This window comes from Schistocerca piceifrons, chromosome 2 (assembly GCF_021461385.2).
Source record: "Schistocerca piceifrons isolate TAMUIC-IGC-003096 chromosome 2, iqSchPice1.1, whole genome shotgun sequence".
Classification (NCBI taxonomy): Eukaryota; Metazoa; Arthropoda; class Insecta; order Orthoptera; family Acrididae; genus Schistocerca; species Schistocerca piceifrons.
The window spans coordinates 901,673,308-901,696,132 of NC_060139.1; the positions used below are offsets into that span (position 1 = coordinate 901,673,308).

The 22,825-nt window shown below is 44.7% G+C and overlaps 1 protein-coding gene across 1 annotated transcript in view; it reads right to left on the bottom strand.

Moving 5' to 3' along the window:
• The window catches only part of LOC124775976 (organic cation transporter protein-like), a 154,347-nt gene that overhangs the window by 81,556 nt on the left and 49,966 nt on the right, over window positions 1–22,825 (bottom strand). The window contains exon 2 of the mRNA XM_047250816.1: window positions 4,252–4,438. Within this exon, the coding sequence (XP_047106772.1) occupies window positions 4,252–4,438 (187 nt within the window). The remainder of the gene's footprint in view (window positions 1–4,251; window positions 4,439–22,825) is intronic.

Consider the following 22,825-nt stretch of genomic DNA (forward strand, 5'->3'; position numbering starts at 1 on the left):
TTCATCATTAATGGATTAAAGTTAAGTATCAAACTAATTACATCCGCTTTCTGAAGTCTAATTCCTTGTCATGTTCCAGACCTCACGTCAGTATAGTCCTTCCTTCGTCACGCCAGCCTGCGTGAGCTAAAACGCGTGCATTTCGGCCTCCTCTAGTAGCACGGTGTTGGCTCTTCTGCCAACACAACAAATATAAAAGCACCTTAAAATTTGTGAACATGGTAAAGATTGTCCACCAGACGTATTTTTAGGAAAGCACCATTTAATTTGATCTGCTTTTTATATTTTAAACTTCTTTGCCGCGGGTCGAAACCTTCCTCAAAGTTTTGCTATTTTTCGACTTGTGCCCCTGTGATGGAATCGCTTGTTGTGTAGAATCTCTTCGCCAGAGAGGCTTGTGGTGCGAATGTGGTTCACGATGCGGCCTGTGATTGGCAGCCACTGGAGTCTTCAGTTAGCAGCGGCACGAGGAAGCTGGCGGGCGGGGCCCTGTGCTGGGAGCAGCCCGTGTATGTGCCAGGAAACGACTTGGCCGCACCTGCAGTGACAGCGCGGACTAGTTGTAGTTGAGAGCCGTTGTTTGGAAAGCTGTAATTTGGAAAGGAATTCTCCTTTTGCGTGCAAGAGCGCTTTCGTTGCACAATACTGGCGTTTGCCAGAAGGACACAGGCGGTTAAAGCTTGGAGGTGTGTGCAGTCTTCACTATACTGTTGCGGCGCTCTGGTTGCATTGACACACGAGTACTGGATAACTGCACGAGGAGCTGAATAACTTTATTATTGAGTATTTGCCCATCTGTGTGTTTTAGTTGTTCGTCTTGCTAAATATTATAATTGAATCTGCCCTTGTGGGGCGCCTGTAGTTCCATTATTTCGTGACCGGTCATTTGTTTGTTCTAACTGTTCATGTTACAAGGTTGTCATTGAGTTTGCCCTGTTGGGGGCCATTATTTTGTACGCATGTGTGGGACCGGTGTTACCTGATTTGTTTCATTTAATGTACTACCAGGAAGAGTGCGCAAGGGTGACGTGTGAAATAAAATACGATTGCAAGATTACGCCTTTGTAAACCCACTGAGGTAGCGGGGGATGAATTCTAATGCTGCAGATTTGTTCCTGAGTTAAGTAATTACCTTTTGTAACTAAACAGTTCACGTCTCCTAATATGGCGTCAATCTGAAGGAGTCTTGCATCTAAACTTGTTTTGAAATTGTTCGGTACTTCAGTACAGTAAATGAGAAAATTTTAAATTTTAGCACGAGAAAAATTGATGTGTACAGAACTTGTGATAATGGGTCCCGCTGTAATCTGTTGTGTATTTCAAGGGCTTTGCTAAACTGGATTTCTCTGAATGTTGTTGCTGTCTGTTTGTTATTATAAATTTGTTTAAGATACCATTGGCGATTTTAAATTTTTTATCACAAGTAGTTATCTAACTTGAGTTGAAACTTTTAATTGGTGTTATAATTGCTTTGGGGTCAAATTTGACACTACTGTATCCCCGCTATTTTATCCTTGATGTTGGATCAGTGTAAACATCATCAATTAAGAGTAAGCTTTGTAATGGCTACCCCTTAAAAGAAGAAAAAAATAAAAGGGGTAGGACAATACGTTTTTAATAACTGTTGAGTAAGAATTGCTTTTTAGTAAAATTTGTTTTAGAGGATGTCTGAATTGATGTTAGCCCGCCACCGTACCACTCCTTCACAGCTCCTACTTAACCAGAGCTTATTAAATCTGTAGAACCACTGCCTGGAAAGCGGTTTTATCCGCTGCTACGCCTTGCCTTCGTGGGGAATTGATATAATTTTAAAATTTTACGTGTGGTTTATTTTCTCGGCTCAATGCAAATTTGTTTCGGTTTGACTAGTTTCGACCACACTAGATAATTTCCGGATCTGTGTATTTGCGAAAACAATTCGTCGTATCTACGCAAGAACTACACATCATAATTCTGTGTATAGTTGCTGCGCAGGCACTACATAAATTCGAGGATGATCGAGTGTGGTTGAAGCTAGTCGTACTATACAAGAAATGTGCAACTGAGACGGAAAAAATAAACGATATATAAAAACAATTTTAAACATCGACGCAATTGGCGAATTCTTGCACGGCGAATGCGTCGTCTATAGTGAAAACTGAAAGGAGAACTTGTCGCTGCAGTCAGAGGTCTTAACTCCTGATGACGAGGGCGCAAAAGCTACCGAAGTCTCGGTAATTTTGTCTTTTTTATTATTTTATTTTTAGTCTTTTCTATACGACGTTTAAGGAAACGCAAAGTTCTTTTTTGTTTTAGAAGTGAACAAGTCACAGCTACGGCCTGAATTTTCAGAGAAACAGACAGATGGAAATATGTGTGTGTGTGAAATCTTATGGGACTAAACTGCTAAGGTCATCAGCCCCTAAGCTTACACACTACTTAACCTGAATTATCCTAAGGACAAACACACACACGCATGCCCGAGGGAGGACTTGAACCTCCGCCGAGACTAGCCGCACAGTCTATGACTGCAGCGCCTAGACCGCTCGGCTAATCCCGCGTGGCAGATGGAAATAAACGAAACCAAATACTTTCGTGGAGTTATGTACCGCCTATGCAACTCAATGAAGGCAATTTGTTTCTTGCCATAAGAGTCCCGCTTCTTTCATTTGGGAAGCATCATCAGTGGCCTGAAATACATATTTCTTTTAATGCATACGAGTGCAATAAACTTATTATGTGATAGATATACTATGTTGCTATATTACATTTTGTCGTGTTTTTCTCTTGCTTTTTAGGTTAGAAGCAACTTTTGTAGCACAAGTTCCGTATTGTGAATGTATCGTTCGGTGTTAAGATTTCCAGCTCTGTTAACACATATGTGTGGTCTTGGAGATGAATTTGTTAGTCTCCATACTCCAGCTGGACGATTTCTGATGTTGTTTCAACCAAATTTGTCACATCACATATTCCACTTTCACATCCGTTTGATAATCAACAGCCGGCCGCTTTGGCCGAGCGGTTCTAAGCGCTTCTGTCCGGAACCGCGCTGCTGCTACAGTCGCAGTTTCGAATCCTAACTCGGGCACGGATGTGTGTGGTGTCTTTAGGTTAGTTAGGTTTAAGTAGTTTTACGTCTAGGGGACTGATGACCTCAGATTTTAAGTCCTATAGTGCTTGTTGGAGCCGTTTGAAGTTGATAATCCACATATGTGTATTTTCGGTGTGTGGTGTTGCCAACTGTTGTGTGTTTGTCTGTCTTTTGTTTCTGTTGTGTTTAATGTTCTTCATTTGTTGTGTGTGTGTGTGTGTGTGTGTGTGTGTGTGTGTGTGTGTGTGTGCGTGTGTGTCTGTTTGTGCACGCGCTCGTGAATTTGTACCTCTTTTTGAGTTTGTGTGTGTGGGTGTTTGTATTTTGGTGCGTGCAAATTTTTTTTATATGTGTGTAATTTTCTGTGCAAATGTTTATGGGTTTGTGTGTGTATATTTCGCTGGATATATATATATATATATATATATATATATATATATATATATATGAAGGCAGTTTGTTTCTTGCCATACACGTTTCGCTTCTTTTGTTTGGGAAGCATCATCAGTAGTCTGAAAAAAATACATTTCCACACAGCAAAATACACACAAACTATATATATATATTGGTGTGTGAAAATGTAATTTTTTTCAGGCCACTGATGATGCTACCCAAATAAAAGAAGCAAAACGTGTATGGCAAGAAACAAACTGCCTTCATTTAGGTGCATAGACGGGACATACCTCCACGAATTTAGAGCATCTAAAGGAAAAGGCGGAAGACAGATAACAATGATGAAACCTAATACATATTTGAGAACTGAGAACATTTACGAGAATAGCCAACAAAAAAAAAATGGCTCTGAGCACTATGAGACTTAACATCTGAGGTCATCAGTCCCCTAGAACTTAGAACTACTTAAACCTAACTAACCTAAGTACATCACACACATCCATGTCCGGGGCAGGATTCGAACCTGCGAGCGTAGCGGTCGCGCGGTTCCAGACTGTAGCGCCTAGAACCGCTCGGCCACCCCAACCGGCAGAACAGCCAACAGCTGTTCTCGTTGAGATATCGAGTGGTGGCAGCACGAGTAGATCAACAACGTGAAACGGAAGGAGCTCTTATTGTCGCCTGTGGTGTTTACGTACTTTCCGCCAGTTTGTGACAGCAGCGAACTCGTCGGTTTTTTGGATCGCGCAGCACTAGCTAGTAATAGCGGCGAGCTGCAGCAGCCGTACCTCCATGGCGATGGTGGAGTAGGGCACCTCGTCGCTGTCGAACTCCCAGCCCCTGGAGCAGGGCCGCGTGGGCCAGGCGGGGTCTGCCGCCTGCACGGTGGACAGGTTGAGCGCCGCCCAGTCCAGCGCATACTCGCGGCACTTGGAGAAGCCGCCAGACTCGGCTGGCGGGATCGCCAGCGCCTTCCTGCAACAGGGAGCGGCAGGCCGTCCAATACTACTTCTCTCTTGTGAATACACTGGCTGACGGAAAATCTGAAGACCCAGAAGACAGGGTCGGCAGTCAGCGCTACTTCGTACACGTACACACCATCTACATCTATATCTACATACATACTCCGCAATCCACCACACGGTGCGTGGCGGAGGGTACCTCGTACCACAACTAGCATCTTCTCTCCCTGTTCCATTCCCAAACAGAATGAGGGAAAAATGACTGCCTATATGCCTCTGTACGAGCCCTAATCTTATCTTTGTGGTCTTTCCGCGAAATGTAAGTTGGCGGCAGTAAAATTGTACATCAGTCAGCCTCAAATGCTGGTTCTCTAAATTTCCTCAGTAGCGATTCACTAAAAGAACGCCTCCTTTCCTCTAGAGACTCCCACCCGAGTTCCTGAAGCACTTCCGTAACACTCGCGTGATGATCAAACCTACCAGAAACAAATCTAGCAGCCCGCCTCTGAATTGCTTCTATGTCCTCCCTCAATCCGACCTGATAGGGATCCCAAACGCTCGAGCAGTACACAAGAATAGGTCGTATTAGTGTTTTATAAGCGGTCTCCTTTACAGATGAACCACATCTTCCGAAAGTTCTACCGATGAACCGAAGACGACTATCCGCCTTCCCCATAACTGCCATTACGTGCTTGTCTCACCTCATATCGCTCTGCAATGTTACGCCCAAATATTTAATCGACGTGACTGTGTCAAGCGCAACACTACTAATGGAGTACTCAAACATTACGGATTCTTTTTCCTATTCATCTGCATTAATTTACACTTATCGATATTTAGAGTTAGCTGCCATTCTTTACACTAATCACAAATCCTGTCCAAGTCATCTTGTATCCTCCTATAGTCACTCAACGACGACACCTTCCCGTACACCATAGCATCATCAGCAAACAGCCGCACATTGCTATCCACCCTACCCAAAAGATCATTTATGTAGATAGAAAACAACAGCGGACCTACCACACTTCCCTGGGGCACTCCAGATGATACCCTCACCTCCGATGAACACTCACCATCAAGGACAACGTACTGGGTTCTATTACTGAAGAAGTCTTCGAGCCACTCACGTACTTGAGAACCAATCCTATATGCTCGTACCTTAGTTAGGAGTCTGTAGTGGGGTACCGAGTCAAACGCTTTCCGGAAGTCAAGGAATGTGGCATCCATCTGATACCCTTCATCCATGGTTCGCAAGATATGTGAAAAAAGGGCGAGTTGCGTTTCGCAGGAGCGATGCTTTCTAAAGCCGTGCTGATGCATGGACAGAAACTTCCCTGTATCAAGAAAATTCATTATATTCGAACTGAGAATATGTTCGAGAATTCTGCAACAAACCGATGTTAAGGATATTGGTCTCTAATTTTGAGGATCCGACTTTCTACCCTTCTTATATACAGGCGTCACCTGCGCTTTTTTCCAGTCGCTCGGGACTTAACGATGGCCAGAGATTCGCGATAAATGCAAGCTAAGTAAGGAGCCAGTGCAGTAGAGTACTCTCTGTAAAACCGAATTGGAATCCCATCGATGGTTATGTAAATTATTAGAGCTACAATTCTCCGTGACAACTAGAACGGCCACCATAGTGTATTGGCGTTAATCGCGTTTAGATTTCCTGCCACGCCTGGTACGATGTATAAGGGACGTGAGCAGCGTCAGACTCGAGTCCTCAGTGTGAGGGACCATATACTCGTGTGAGACAGCGTTGTCAGCATCTGACACGAGTTTGGAAGGAGCCTCATTTGGTTTTCGATTTCATCAGCTAACCGAATCGAGTAACACCCAGATTTGTGAAACATTTGAATGCCACAGTGGTCTGATGTTGGACAGCCTGGGAACGTGAGGGCAGGCATGCTACTAGTCAACTTTCCAATCGATCAAGTGAGACCACGACAAAGGAGGATCGCCGTATTGTGCGCCATCGTGACCCCTTCACATCTGCACCAGCCATCTGAGATCAAGTAATAGACTCTCAACGAGGTATCGTATCATATCGCACTATTGGTCGGAGATAGCAGCTTCCAGAGCAGGGAATAACTATCCTATCCATAGACTGCAGTTAACACCTCGACACAAACGGCTGTGTTTGAAGTGGTGCCACGACCAGGAAGCATGGGATGCTGATGAATGGCGTCACATTGCCTTCAACGATGAATCGCAGTTCAGCACTATCTCAGGTGAGTATCGTCACCGAGTATGACAGCGGTCGGGGAAGAGGTTCCATTCTTCCACGCACAGTGATATTACCGCTAGCGTCGTGCTGTGGGGAGCCATCAAGTATGAATTCAGATCACTGCTGGTAGAGGTTTGGGGGGGGGGGGGGGGACTTTGTTGGGATAATGGTACATCACACACACCCTGCGCCCCAATAAGTCTTCTCTCACGTGACAGTATCGTGGTGCCACTTTTCAATTGGACAATTGTCCACACATTGCACATGTCTCTATGAACTATCTGCACGATATTGAGGTACTCCCGTGGCTAGGAAGATCCCCCGATCTGTTCCTTATAGGACATGCATGGGAAGTCAGCTCTATACCATTGTCAGTATTCCAGGATATCAAGTACCATTTGTGGGCAGCTTACCTCAGGAGCGGATACAATAGCTTTTTAATCGGATCAGTGCATGCATCAGAACTGAGACGATACAACGCCATACTGATAAGTGTGATTATGCCAAGTTAGTGGTAAATTTTATGCGATATTGTAATCAACGAAATAACGTCACATACCCTCTCGGCTGTGAAGTTTCGCTCCCTTCCGGGTGCTTCGCTTTTTGTGTTAGGTAGTGTGGCTTTTGATACTGAACTACCGCAATGCGTATATAACAGAAATAAGACAGCAGGTTCCACATATTGCCCTTGTGATGTGTGCATACATTTCATAACCGTTGTCTATATTTACACTTCGACATGAAATGATGTCCGGGAGTCCCCACCTAGGGAAGTTCGTCCAACGAGCTGCAAGTTTTTTCAGCTGACGCCACACTGGGCGAGTTACGTGTCGATGATGATGATGAGGAGGACAGCAGAACACCCAGCCCCCGAACGAAGAAAATCTCCGACCTGGCCAGATATCGAGCCCTGGCACGCTGCATGATTGGCAGACGCGCTGACCACTCAGGTACGGGGAATAAGGACAGAACGTACGACAACACAGCTGCTAGGATATATAGCTGTGCAAGTACTCCATATGTTCACACGTATTGTTTCAAGGCATTACTTAGCTTTCTGACTAGTATTACCTCATTTTCGAATCTTGCGAAGCTGCTGGTCCTAACTGTCTGTTAAAGGAAGGAAAGAATATTGGGTTTAACGTCCCATCGACATTGGGGTCATTACAGACGGAGTATTAGCTCGGATGGTGCAAGAACAGGGAAAGAAATCGGCCTTTCCCTCTTAAAGGGACCATCCCGACATTTGCCTTGATTTAGGGAAATCACGGGAAACCTAAATCTGAATGGCCGGACGCGGACTGAACAGTCGTTCTCCCGAATGCAATTGGTTGGTTTGGGGGAAGAGACCAAACAGCGAGGTCATCAGTCTCATCGGATTAGGGAAGGACGGGGAAGAAAGTCGGCCGTGCCCTTTAAAGGAACCATCCCGGCATTTGCCTGGAGCGATTTAGGGAAATCACGGAAAACCTAAATCAGGATGGCCGGACGCGGGATTGAACCGTCGTCCTCCCGAATGCGAGTCCAATGTGCTAGCCACTGAGCCACCTCACTCGGTCTGACAATCTATTACATTGAATTGTTCCTTCAGCTACGTGTGCTTCTCTAATTTTTAGATTCATTAACATTCACACATGGTTTGTACAGAAATACAGGATTCGTTAAACAAACGACCTTAATGTTTGGTAGAACAGATACATATCCATATTTTAAAATTATTTTTATTCGTTGACATCACTTGTTCTTGTGTCAATGTGCCATCATATTTTTATCTAACTACAATTTTCGATTTTATATTATCATGGCAATTATGGTTTCCTATGAGAACTCATTTTAAAGCATGTATGACATGTGATATATCGGTGATAATTATCCTGCCGTTGATGATGATTCACAACCGAAAGGGATAGGAAAATAAAATAACATTATTACAGACAGCAGAGTGTTATGCATTTTTTAAAATTTGTACATGTTGTCGACCATCGACTAAGTAAGACACTTTTATTCAGTTATAGTCAGCTGAGTTGGCGCACTCCCCTTGTAAGTATTCGCAGCTGTGTATTCAATAGTAGGGTACAGTCTATGTACTTAGATACAGAATCCGATTATAACAATTTTGTCCTTTTACAAAGGGATTTGAAACTATAATTGGCTATCCTGCAATCAGCGTTCTTCGACACAGTTCTACAACATCTGTTGCCTCTCTTTTTTCAGCTTCCTCATTTCCTCAACAGACAACTCCTCTTTTCTTTTCTCGAGATACGATATCCACGCTAAAACGCCACTCTTTTTTCACAGCATTTCCGATCTTGTAGCGCATCGACGTTGGCATTCGTTTCTCCCTGTTTTTCCTGTGCAGTAGAACTATGTCCCGATCGTGGTCACCTGGTCGGGTGCATGACGCTTGACTTGGCTTGGGAGCTCTTCCCGCAGTTCTTTCGTTTCCCTCGCTACTGTCGAGGCTACGTAACGTCAAGAGGATGACGATGATGACGTAAGTTCTTGGGGGCACATCAGGGTCTTTAGCGCCTTTACGAAGATCTTTGGGACGAGTGAGAGAGTTAAAGGAAAACCATAAAACTTTCAACATGAACCGCAGCACATTCTTATAAGACACAGCACTTACACACACACACACACACACACACACACACACACACACACGCGCACGCACTCATTAAAACCAATTCAATCGTCTATTCTGAAGCGGTCAGTTAGGGAAAACACAATGAATGATGCAAAACAGTACAGCAGAAATTGCAGCTGGCTGATCACTGGACTAATAAAGGACTGCGAAGCTGCTCTGCACCACACTAAAATCTCCAACCTAAGAGGTTAGGGTTGAGCCTGGACAATTGACAAAATTTTAAAACTGTCGTCTCGTCATCCGCTAAAATAGAGGGCAGATGTCCACTTAAATCTGTTGTTGCCCTCTCGTCAGAAAATAAAATTAACTGCTCTAGGATATGGCGCATTAAAATGTGTATGCCACTGGTCTCACCAATGAGAAGATCTTGTCTTGACACCAGAGAAAAAAGTCATGTGTATGGGGACTATGACCCGCACGGAGTCGACTCAGTAAGACCTCGTCCAAGCTGGGCGGTTGGGAATCTGTTAGTTTTTCCGGTGTCAAAGCACATGACTGAAAGGTTCATTCTGAAAAAATATACATACACAAACTTATCTTTATTTACAGTCCAGGCCTTTCCTCACACACTCTTCCATCCATGTAATCCAGAACGCAAGGGTAGTATTCACCTGTTATTGCACTACTCTGTACAAGGTAACCAATGCTTTCGTTTCTCAGAAAACACAAGCCACAACATGAAACCGACTTCTGTTTCTTTATGCGTGCATCCACTGTTTTGAGTGCTGTTCCAACTCTGATGTGTTTTGATGAATATACAGCTATCCATAGCAACAAATTGGCGCGTAATATCAGTTGAATTTTTCAATACTACTCAGACGTTGAAACTTCCTGGCAGATTAAAACTGTGTGCCGGGCCGAGACTCGAACTCGGGACCTTTGCCTTTCGCGGGCAAGTGCTCTGCCAACTAAGCTACCCAAGCACGACTCACGTCCCGTCCTCACAGCTTTGCTTCTTTCAGTACCTCGTCTCCTACCTTCCAAACTTTACAGAAGCTCTCCTGCGAACCTTTCAGAACTAGCACTCCTCAAAGAAAGGATATTGCGGAAATATGGCTAAGCCACAGCCAGGGGGATGTTTCCAAAATGAGATTTTCACACTGCAGCGGAGTGTACGCTAAGCCATGTCTCCGCAATATCCTTTCTTTGAGCAGTGCTAGTTCTGAAAGGTTCGCAGGAGAGCTTCTGTAAAGTTTGGAAGGTAGGAGACGAGGTACTGGCAGAAGTAAGGCCGTGAGGACGGGGCGTGAGTCGTGATTGGGTAGCTCAGTTGGTAGACCACTTGCCCGCGAAAGACAAAGGTCCTGCGTTCGAGCCTCGGTGCGGCACACAGTTTTAATCTGCCAGGAAGTTTCATATCAGCACACACTCCGCTGCAGAGTGAAAATCTCATTCTGGTATTGAGACGTTGTTAATAAATTCGTTATCTCGAGTGCTTTTGCTCAATATTCAACAAATAAGACACACTTTCTTTCGCTACTGCCTTTATCCCGCACTGTGCGCAGGGTCGGCAGTGTTAAGTCCGGATTTGGCAAGGTTAAGTTAAGGGGTGGCCGGATGCCCTTTCTGCCGCCCCCCCGTAGCCCCCGGGACGGAATTAGTGTACCCCAGCAGTCTGCGTCTAGTGTAAACTGTGAAATAGTGTGAACGTATTTCAAATGTCTGCGAGTCGTGTAACTGAGGCGGGACGTGGGTATTCACCTAGGAGGATGTGGGAAACCGCCTAAAAATCACATCCAGGCTGGCCGGCACACCGGCCGCAGTCGTTAATCCGCCGGACGGATTCGATCCGGGGCCGGCGCGCCTACCCGAGTCCAGGGTTGGGTTGTTTGGGGGAAGAGACCAAACAGGGAGCTCATAGGTCTGATCGGATTAGGGAAGGACGGGGAACAAAGTCGGCCGTGCCCTTTCAGAGGAACCATCCCGGCATTTGCCTGGAGCAATTTAGGGAAATCACGGAAAACCTAAATCAGGATGGCCGGACGCGGGATTGAACCGTCGTCCTCGCGAATGCGAGTCCAGCGTGCTAACCACTGCGCCACCTCGCTCGGTCCGAGCCCAGGAAGCAGCGCGTTAGCGCACTCGACTATCCTAGCGGGTTTCAACAAATACGACACACATCTTACACGAAATGTTCTCGCAGGCAATCTATTATTGTAAGATTCGTGGTACAGTTGGATGTGATGTGCCCATGTTGTCAGCTATTCAATACACACAAGCTGCAGCTTGACCCCACTTCTAGCTACTTTCGCTTCAATTGATGCATGAAAGACTGGCTCGACAGCGAGTTGTCAGCCTATTGGCGAACAGCACAGTGTCAAATTTGTCGCTCATACGGGGCCTTCTCGGTTTCTATGTCAATGGGCTCATTTTCCTTTACTCCCAGGTGCTCAGGGACCCAGCAGAATACCGTCACCTTTCCAAGCTGTTGCATCAAGAGGAGAGAATGTTGTACAAGTTTTTGTCAAAAGAGGAGACACGTTTATCTAGGCAGGTCATCTGACTGCTTGACGCGCGGGAAGTCGGGGCGGCGAGGCGGCGGGTAGGAAGGGGGAAGGCTAGCTCGGGTGCTCTTCAAGGCGCAGCAGACGGTGGAGCGGTGCTGGGCGTCCCCGAGTCTCAGGTGAGGCGCGGGCTTAGCACCAGGCCTTCAGTGCCGCTTCCGCGCTCCACCTCATTTTTGGGGCATCGACTGGCTGCCGGACACCAGCCCTCACTCCACAAAAGCCTGTTTCATCGGCTTCGCATAAAACACACAGAAGGCGCGCAGGCGCCGCCCTTTGTTTGGCAGCTCGCGGTATCTGTTTCACAACGGGGCAGTCGCCAGCGGCCACAATGGCCGCCCGGGACTCGCTAATGGCGGGAGGTCACGATCCGCTGCCGCCTCTGAATGGCCGCGCGCAGCCACGGCGGGGCTGGCCTGCGGGCTGCAGCAGCAGTCCGCAGTCTCCTGTTAGCCCCGTCCAAACAGTCCGGCTGCAAAGACCGGGCCGCTGAAGGGAATGCCACCCTGTCCCGTGTGCGTCCTGCTACTCAGTAAACGTGACCAGATTGCTGTCACTTCTGAGATACATCGGTATGGCAAAGGCTTCCATTAAAGTATTAAAAAAACTGAAAACCTGCCTCGATTGCAAAAAAAGCACCTAGTGTTAAGTGTTAACCAAGGCTTCGGCGTAGACAACTACAGAAGAAAGATTAAGGAAAGGCAAACCTACCTTTCTAGCATTTGTAGACTTAGAGAAAGCTGTTGACGATGTTGACTGGAATACTCTCTTTCAAATTCTAAAGGAGGCAGCGGTAAAATACAGGGAGCGAAAGACTATTTACAGTTTGCAGAGGAACCAGATGGCAGTTATAAGGGTCGAGGGGCATAAAAGGGAAGCAGTGGTTGGGAAGGGAGCGAGACAGGGTTGTAGCCTATCCCCGATGTTATTCAATCTGTATATTGAGCAAGCAGTAAAGGAAACAAAAGAAAAATCTGGAGTAGGAATTAAAATCCATGGACAAGAAATAAAAACTTTGAGGTTCGCCGATGACATTGTAATTCTGTCAAGAGACAGCAAAGGACTTGGAAGAGCAGTTGAACGGAATGGACAGTGTCTTGAAAGGGTGATGCTGAGGGAATTAGATTAGGGAAATGAGACACTTAAAGTAGTAAAGGAGTTTTGCTATCTGGGGAGCAAAAAACTGAGGATGGTCGAAGTAGAGAGGATATAAATTGTAGACTGGCAATGGCAAGGAAAGCGTTTCTGAAGAAGAGAAATTTGTTAACATCGAGTGCAGATTTAAGTGTCAGGAAGTCGTTTCTGAAAGTATTTGTACGGAGTGCAGCCATGTATGGAAGTGAAACATGGACGATAAATAGTCTGGACAAGAAGAGAATAGAAGCTTTCGAAATGTGGTGCTACGGAAGAATGCTGAAGATTAGATGGGTAGATCACATAACTAATGAGGAGGTATTGAATAGAATTGGGGAGAAGAGGAGTTTGTGGTACAGCTTGACAAGAAGAAGGGACCGGTTGGTAGGACATGTTCTGAGGCATCAAGGTATCACATATTTATCATTGGAGGGCAGCGTGGAGGGTAAAAATCGTAGAGGGAGGCCAAGAGATGAATACACTAAGTAGATTCAGAATGATGTACGAGGGCCGTTCAGAAAGTAACCTCCGGTTGATTTAAAAAAAATACACCAAGTTAAATACAAATATTTTAATATATACATCGTACAACTACATCTTTACACTATTTTTCTACATAGTCTCCATAGCGATTGAGGCACTTATCGTATCTCTTCACAAGCTTTGAAATTCCTTCTGCATAAAAATCACCCGCTTGTGCCTGGAGCCAGCCTGTGACCGCATCTTTGAGCTCTTCGTCGTCATCAAACCGCTGTGACCCGAGCCATTTCTTCAAATGCATGAAGAGGTGATAATCACTTGGCGCCAGGTCTGGGCTGTAAGGTGGATGGTTGATAACGTCCCACTTGAAGGACTCAAGAAGGGCCGTTGTTCTGCAAGCAGAGTGAGGACGGGCGTTATCGTGCAAAAAAACGATACCGGAAGTCAGCATACCACGGCGTTTGTTCTGTATAGCCCGTCGTAACTTTTTTATTGTTTCACAGTACACGTCTTGATTAATGGTCGTACCACGTTCCATGAATTCAACCAACAACACCCCTTTGGCATCCCAAAACACCGTTGCCATCAGTTTTCTGGCAGAAAAATCTTGCGAGGCTTTTCTTGGTTTGGTAGGCGAATTTGAATGTGCCCACATCTTTGATTGTTCTTTTGTCTCAGGGTTCACGTACTTAATCCAGGTTTCGTCACCGGTCACGATTCTGTTTAACAATGGTTCTCCTTCGTCTTCATAACGTGACAGAAAGTCTAATGCAGAGGCCATTCTTTGAGTTTTGTGGTGGTCGGTAAGAATTTTGGGCACCCATCGTGCACAGAACTTACGGTAACCCAATCTTGCTGTCACTGTCTCGTACAAGAGAGTCTTAGAAATCTGTGGAAAACCAGTAGACAACTCCGACATTGAGAAACGTCGATTTTCACGAACTTTTGCATCAACTGTCTGAACGAGTTCGTCAGTCACCAATGATGGTCTACCACTCCTCTCTTCATCATGAACGTTTTCTCGTCCACTTTTAAATAAACGTACCCATTCACGGACAACTCCTTCACTCATAACTCTTGGTCCGTACACGGCACAAAGCTCACGATGAATAGCTGCTGCAGAATATCCTTTGGCTGTAAAAAACCTTATGACAGCACGCACTTCACATTTGGCGGGGTTTTCTATTGCAGCACACATTTCAAACTGCCACAAAAACTAAACTAGCGCAGGTATGACGTTCACTCGACCACGGCTTGATGCCGACTGACCTGTTGAGTGCGTGAACGCACAGATGGCGTCGCTACTCCCCCCACAACCCGCACTGTGACCAATCGGAGGTTACTTTCTGAACCGCCCTCGTATGTTGCAGTAAGTACTGGGAGATGAAGCAGCTTGTACAGGATAGAGTGGCATGGAGAGCTGCATCAAACCAGTCTCAGGACTGAAGACCACAACAACAGAAACAACTATACCTTCTTCAGAACAACAATGAAACCCACAAGTGCCTAAGAAGACTTTTGTCAGTGATTAAAAGAACACCATAGCTATACATTTAAAAACGAAAAAGAAAAGGAAAATGCAAACAGTACATATGTACAAAGTCAGAACCACTACTTAATGGTGTACGCTCCACCTCACACCGGCCTATGTTCGATGGGCCATGACCCGCCATAAACTGCAGCTACAAACGGTCGCTCACTTACAAGCCTGACCCGCTATGTATGCACATGCGCAAGACAAGGAAAGTTACTTGAATGCGCATGCGCATACGAATACGAGAAAGTTTATCCATGGGTCGGGGCTAAATAGCCCATATATTCCCAACCGTGGATCAACGTATAACAAAAAATGAAATGAATAGAACAAGAGACGAGCTAAATAGGAGATGAAACATAAAAATAACCGCACACGGTTGCTTATGCTAGTAAAGAAACTTATATATGAAACTACCTATGACAGCAGGAGGAACTCTTAAAAACTATACCAAAAGCCAGTAGTTAGCCTGAGGGAGGGGGGGGGGGCTGAGGGGACGTAACCTAAAGACGTAGTGGTAATAAAGATATAGGGATAAAACTTGAGGTGTTCAACGGGCTAAAATCACCTTCATCGTAAAAGGAAAATGAGGATAAAAAGAAAGAAGATGAAAGAAGAGTGAGCTAACAGCACATTCAGAGTCAGTTTCGATCCTCGAGACAAGACGTACAGACAAGGCGTTAGAATACATTTCCTAACGGGCAGTAAAACCTGGCTCAAAACATTCACTTGTACACTGTTTTGAAATATTATGTTAGATAAGGAAGTGTAATTCTGAGGAATTATTATTCCTTGTATCTATATTGAACTGCATTTTTGAAATTATTATTTTTAGTTACTACCGGCACGATTTTGTCAGTTTACCTCATCTAGAATAATTTTCCTTATATTTAGTTCAAAAATGGTTCAAATGGCTCTGAGCACTATGGGACTTAACATCTGAGGTCATCAGTCCCCTTGAACTTGGAACTACTTAAACCTAACGAACCTAAGGCCATCACACACACCCATGCCCGAGGCAGGATTCGAACCTGCGACTGTAGCGGTCGCGCGGTTCCTGACTGAAGCGCCTAGAACCGCTCGGCCACACCGGCCGGCTTATGTTTAGTAAGATCCAATTATACCCAGTTACTTGACCTAACTAAAAAATTAACGTATCTGTGCCTTGTATCAAGAAAGTAATGACACTGCGGAAGTAAATTCCTACGGGCCCTGAAATTTTGTACATTGCGCCCAAGGGCCTCCGGAGGTTGCAGAGACGCGTCTCTGCATATAAACGTGACAGTCTGAGCGGCTGAGGCGGGATGGACGTACTGAGAAAGCTGAATGGAAATTAACAATTGTATGGAGTGATTGAAGGATGGATGCGGAAGAGATAATTTATTTTAAAATTTTGATCAGTTGTTTAATTAACATCTCCTTTAAATTAGCAGGCTAATTTCGTGGCGACTGAAAGGATTAAAATTCGACTAGACATATCAGTATGCTCCTGAGGAACTGCAGAACCATCTTGAGGGCTACTGTACAATTAATGTCAAACTTTCAAACAGTTAAGAGATTAACTAATTTCTTAATTAACTTCATTTCAAAGACCTTGTCTCTGTTTTTCATGCCAGGGCACGGCAATATGACCGTTTCACGGAGTGATCTCCCTTCAGTTTTCCGTTAAAAATAGAAGTAGTGTGAGGCCTTTGGTTTAAAATGGTTCAAATGGCTCTGACCACTATGCGACTTAACTTCTGAGGTCATCAGTCGCCTAGAACTTAGAACTAATTAAACCTAACTAACCTAAGGACATCACACACATCCATGCCCGAAGCAGGATTCGAACCTGCGACCGGAGCGGTCGCTCGGTTCCAGACTGTAGCGCCTAGAACCGCACGGCCACTCCGGCCGGCTGTGAGGCCCTTAAACGACTCCGAGGGTGCTCGGTATACTATTTGTGTCTATCAACTTCAGAATGCAGACTCATCCGCGATGTCCCTATAGAAGGAAATAAGGGTGCCACCTTCTGCTACGTGGAAATTGTGTTGAGGAGAGAGGAACACTATTTGTCCAGGAGATAGGCATGAAAAGGACGAATCTTATTTGGTTAGCTAATATTTCGTTCAGATTTCTCACGAGTCTCCGTGCCGACCGCGTACTTCCTGCGGCCGCGTTTATGTTAGGGCGCTATAGGACACCAGCTCTTGAAGTTCCGAGATGGTAGGAGTATCTGGAAGCGACATTAGGCATTAGATCGTATTAGTGTTTGACTCACGACACTCCTATTCCGTTGGGCGCTGCTCCGGGGAGAGCAAGCCAGGCTTTGGCCACACATCTAATGAAGTAATGTCATAGCCGGTCTCCAGTTCCATTTCCCTCGTAATTCTGTATGTGCAAGCTTTAGGGTAAGGATACTTCCCTTACTCTTGTGGCCAGTCGAAGCTTTTTCCAACAGTTGATTCGGTTCCTCAGCGAACACAGTAATTCTGTCATCCTTAATCACTGTTCAGCATGATGTCTAATGCAATGTCTGAAACTGTGAAATGTTCATCTTACTTTCTAAAATCTGTGGGATCGAAGTGAGAGGTAGTACTCGTAAGTGACCTTTGTTTCTCCTACGTTTCGTAAACCAGGCAGTAATAAACCAGCTACATTCAAAGCAACAGATGGCTAGGTGTTATTACGTCGTTGCAGAGATGTTATTTCCCCCTTATGCGTGTTGTATTCGCATAGTGTCAGTTTTGTGGGAAGCAATTACTATATTAGGCGCCAACAGCACTGTCACCTATTGATTCAGATGAGAAATCTATATTCACCCCAGTATCAATTTCCGCATTAACTGAAAGTATTAATTTGGTAACTTCCTTTCTCTGGCACTAAACATCAATCCAAGGAGAATCAATCAAGTTCTCTCGATCTTCGACAGAGGAAGCGACGAAAACAGAAACCACATACCGATAATACCTCAACAAGTAATATAGGTACTTTCGGTAGCAAGAAGGTCATGAGGCTGCAGAACGAAATTCCAAAGTGTCCTTGAATTTTATAAATTGAACACAAGGGTCTCTAGAGGTTTGATGGACGCATCTCTACAGATAAACGTGTAAATCTGAACGACTGAGGTAGAATATGTAACATTCCATGGAACACAATAGACCGTTTCGTAAATTCATTGTAAAAGTGATTAGTCACTGTTACTAACAGGGTTCATTTTGAATAAATAAGACTGTACCTTAACCACGCTCTTCCGACAACTTGCATTTTTTGGCCTTGCGCGTGACTTTCAGGAAAGATACTAACCAACATGCCTTTGAAGGACGGCTTGCTTGTACATCAGCTGTTAGGTGTAAATTGCCGGTGGGATTATTCGTTCATGCTGAGTTCCTGGTGGGAGCCGCACGCTAAGCTGTCCACCTTGGATATCCATTACGAATAGCTGTAAACCTGATACTGCCGAAAATGTCACGAAGGCTTCTTCTTTTAAAAGGCTAGGCCTTGTCTCTGCAGTCACAGCTTTCTCTCTTAAGCAGTACTCTTCATCTCCATGTATGAAGAACATTCCATCTCACAGATCATCAGCAGAGGTCTTCTATAGGAGTGCCTTCCATCTGGACCGAGGCGCTGCAGAAATTAAGATGCGAAACAAGAAGAGCTAGGAAGCTATACCAGAGCACGATGACTCAAGAAGAAAGAGTCCGAAGGTTACATAGATACAGGTATTTTAAACAACGTTTTAAGGAAGAGTTATGGAGAAGCTTGCACAGGATAGGGTAGCATGGAGAGCTGCATCAAACCAGTCTCAGGACTGAAGACCACAACAACACCTAGGACGAGCTAAGCCTCTTCTGTACTCCATTGACGCAAATGCGAAGTTAATATTGTGGCATAGCCAACTGACTGACGACCGTGGAAGACAACTAGACGAAACCATTATGGAACTCAATCTACAGGCATTGAATACACATCACAATCCGCCATCCTACGAAGGGGATATCGGAACAACGTCAAATATTGACGCCACTTCCAAACAAGCAGCGGCGCGCCGTGTGAAAGACTGGAAGCTTGCGAGTGGAATGGTATCGAGTGACCACAATATCATTCGCTATACCATCACTGGAAGGGAAATTCAAGTTGACACAGAAAACGTGGGCATAAGACCCAAAAATAAGATCAAGGACGCCAATCGGGAAGAACTAAGAAGAGTGATTCAGGGTCCAGGAACTCCATCCCTGGACGATAATGTAGATGTTAAAGCGCAGGAATTGGCAGTGACTATACATAGGACTGGAAGGGAAATTCAAGTTGACACAGAAAACGTGGGCATAAGACCCAAAAATAAGATCAAGGACGCCAATCGGGAAGAACTAAGAAGAGTGATTCAGGGTCCAGGAACTCCATCCCTGGACGATAATGTAGATGTTAAAGCGCAGGAATTGGCAGTGACTATACATAGAGCAAAGGAGGCGTCGATACCTATCAGCAGAGGTCATTGTATAGGAGCGCCTTCCATCTGGACCGAGACGCTGCAGAAATTAAGATGCGAAACAAGAAGAGCTAGGAAGCTATACTAGAGCACCATGACTCAAGAAGAAAGAGTCCGAAGGTTACATAGATACAGGTATTTTAAACAACGTTTTAAGGAAGAGTTATGGAGAAGCTTGCACAGGATAGGGTAGCATGGAGAGCTGCATCAAACCAGTCTCAGGACTGAAGACCACAACAACAACAACAACATACGGAAAACAAAAATGGAACGATGGAAACAATTCGTGGAGGATAACTTAGAAACCGATCCCTTGGGTGTACCATATAATCTGCGAGAACTCAGAAGGAATGATGGGATGGTTACAGAAAGTTGGGAACAGTCAGCTGCCCTGTTAATGGAAACACTACTTCCTGACGATGGAGAAGAAGGCGAGACAGATGATTAGCGTTGGTTACGGGACATGTTAAGTGAAGAATACAGGAACAATAAACTTGTGCACCCCTTTGCACAAGAAGAAATTAGGCATATAATTTTAAGACTGAAAAAGAAAAAATCTCCAGTACCGGACGGAATCTCTGGCGAAGTAATACAAGCCTTATGTGACCAATTAGATGCGGTCTGCACAATGAGTGTCTACATCTACATCTACATTATTACTCTGCAATTCACATTTAAGTGCTTGACAGAGGGTTCATCGAACCACAATCATACTATCTCTCCATCATTCCACTCCCGAACTGCGCGCGGGAAAAACGAACACCTAAACCTTTCTTTTCGAGTTCTGATTTCTCTTATTTTATTTTGATGATCATTCCTACCTATGTAGGTTGGGCTCACCAAAATATTTTCGCATTCGGAAGAGAAAGTTGGTGACTGAAATTTCGTAAATAGATCTCGCCGCGACGAAAAACGTCTTTGCTTTAATGACTTCCATCCCAACTCGCGTATCATATCTGCCACACTCTCTCCTCTATTACGTGATAATACAAAACGAGCTGCCCTTTTTTGCACCCTTTCGATGTCCTCCGTCAGTCCCACCTGGTAAGAATCCCACACCGCGCAGCAATATTCTAACAGAGGACGAACGAGTGTGGTGTAAACTGTCTCTTTAGAGGACTTGTTGTATCTTCTAAGTGTCCTTCCAATGAAACGCAACCTTTGGCTCGCCTCTCCACAGTATTATCTATGTGGTGTTTCCAACTGAAGTTGTTCGTAATTTTAACACCCAGGTACTTAGTTGAACTGACAGCCTTGAGAATTGTACTATTTCTCGAGTAATCGAATTCCAACGGATTTCTTTTGGAACTCATGTGGATCACTTCACACTTTTCGTTATTTAGCGTCAACTGCCACCTGCCACACCATACAGCAATCTTTTCTAAATCGCTTTGCAACTGATACTGGTCTTCGGATGACCTTACTAGACGGTAAATTACAGCATCATCTGCGAACAACCTAAGAACTGCTCAGATTGTCACCCAGGTCATTTATATAGATCAGGAACAGCAGAGGTCCCAGGACGCTTCCCTGGGGAACATCTGATATCACTTCAGTTTTACTCGATGATTTGCCGTCTATTACTACGAACTGCGACCTTCCTGACAGTAAATCACGAATCTAGTCGCACTGAGACGATACCCCATAGGCCCGCAGCTTGATTAGAAGTCGCTTGTGAGGAACGGTGTCAAAAGCTTTCCGGAAATCTAGAAATCTTGCAAGGAAGAGTCCCTTCGCAGTGGAAGAATTCTGAAGCGGTAATAATTAGTAAAAGTTAAAGAAAGGCTATGAGACAGAAACTATCATGTGTAAATGACATTAAAAGCGCCGTCTCCAGACACGTCTCAGTTGATCATCGGGTGTCAATTCGAAGCGGGACTCATCACTAAAGAAACTTCTACTCCATTCAATGAAACTCCAGCAGAGAACGTGTATGGAGACGCCTCACTTAGTGGAGGATACTAACTCTCTCGCACAGCGGTACGCCGACAATATTCTACGTCTTGTGTTGTTACCCTCCATGATAAGCTATCTTGGACTTACATTTCAGCAAGATAGTGCCTGCCCGCACACGGCGAGAGTTTCTACTGCTTGTCCTCGAGCTTGCCAAACCATGGCGTGGTCAGCAAGGTCGCCAACTGAGAACTTTTGGAGCACTACGGGCAGGGTGCTCCACCTCCTCGGAATTTTGACGATGTAACTCTCCAGATGGACAGAATTTGGCACCATATCCTTCAGGATGACATCCAACATCTCTGTCAATCAATGCCAAGCCGAATAAATGATTGCAAAAGGGCCAGAGGTAGACCAACGCATTATTGACTTGCTCAGTTTGTGAAGTTCTTTCCCTTGAATAAACCATACAATTTCTCTGAAATTGTAATGTTGTTTGTCTGTAGATGTACATAACATCTGCCTAATTCTGTCCCATGCGGAAGATTCCTTTGTGGTGCGTCTTTTTCCGTCTTAGAATGTGTTAGTACTTGGAGACAAGGAGACTCTCCATGCTTTCAAAACGTGTAACTAATATATTTTACCATTACAATATGCACAATAAAGTACCGCGTAAGCACTCCGTCTTCAGAGCAAAAGTGACCATCGAAGTGCCGACCACGCCCGACAGCGCTTAACTTCGGTGATCTGACGGGAACCGGTGTATCCACTACGGTAAGGCCGTTGCCCAAAGTACCGAGTAATATAAGAATTTCGGCTGAATCGAAACACAACTAAAGCTTTTATCAGATGAGATCTTCAAAGCCAAGGAACAAGGTGATATAGAGGACGTAGGTTTCCTTCCTTTCGGAAAGCACCAGACTCAGTTCCGTTCAATGATTTTTAACGAAAGTGTGATTTTATGAAGTATCAGATGCATTTGTGACTGGTTGGAGGATTTCTGGTTATGGACGAAAGCACGTTGTCTTGGCTGGAGACCCATCGACGTACACGGAAGCAACTTCAGGGGTGCTCCAGAGAAGTATGTTGGAACCCTTGCTGTACATTTTGTGTAAATATGATCTAGAAGATCGTATTAGAAGTTGCCTCAGAAGTTCTGCAATTGAAACAGTTATCCGGAATGAATCAGTGCCTGAAAAAATCTGCGTAAACGTTCGATCAGATCTTGATGACATTTCAGAGCGGAGCAAATGGTGAAAATTTGTTTCAGGTGTTCAGAGAAATAAAACTCTTCACTTTACAAAACTCAAAAATGACTATAACATCAATGATTCAAATTTTCAACCGACTCGTAGTTATAACTGTGTGTAAAAATTTGTAAGAATATGAAATGGAACGGTTCAAACTGGTTCAAATGGCTCTGAGCACTATGGGATTTAACATGTGAGGTCATCAGTCCCCTAGAACTTAGAACTACTTAAATATAACTAACTTAAGAACATCACAGACA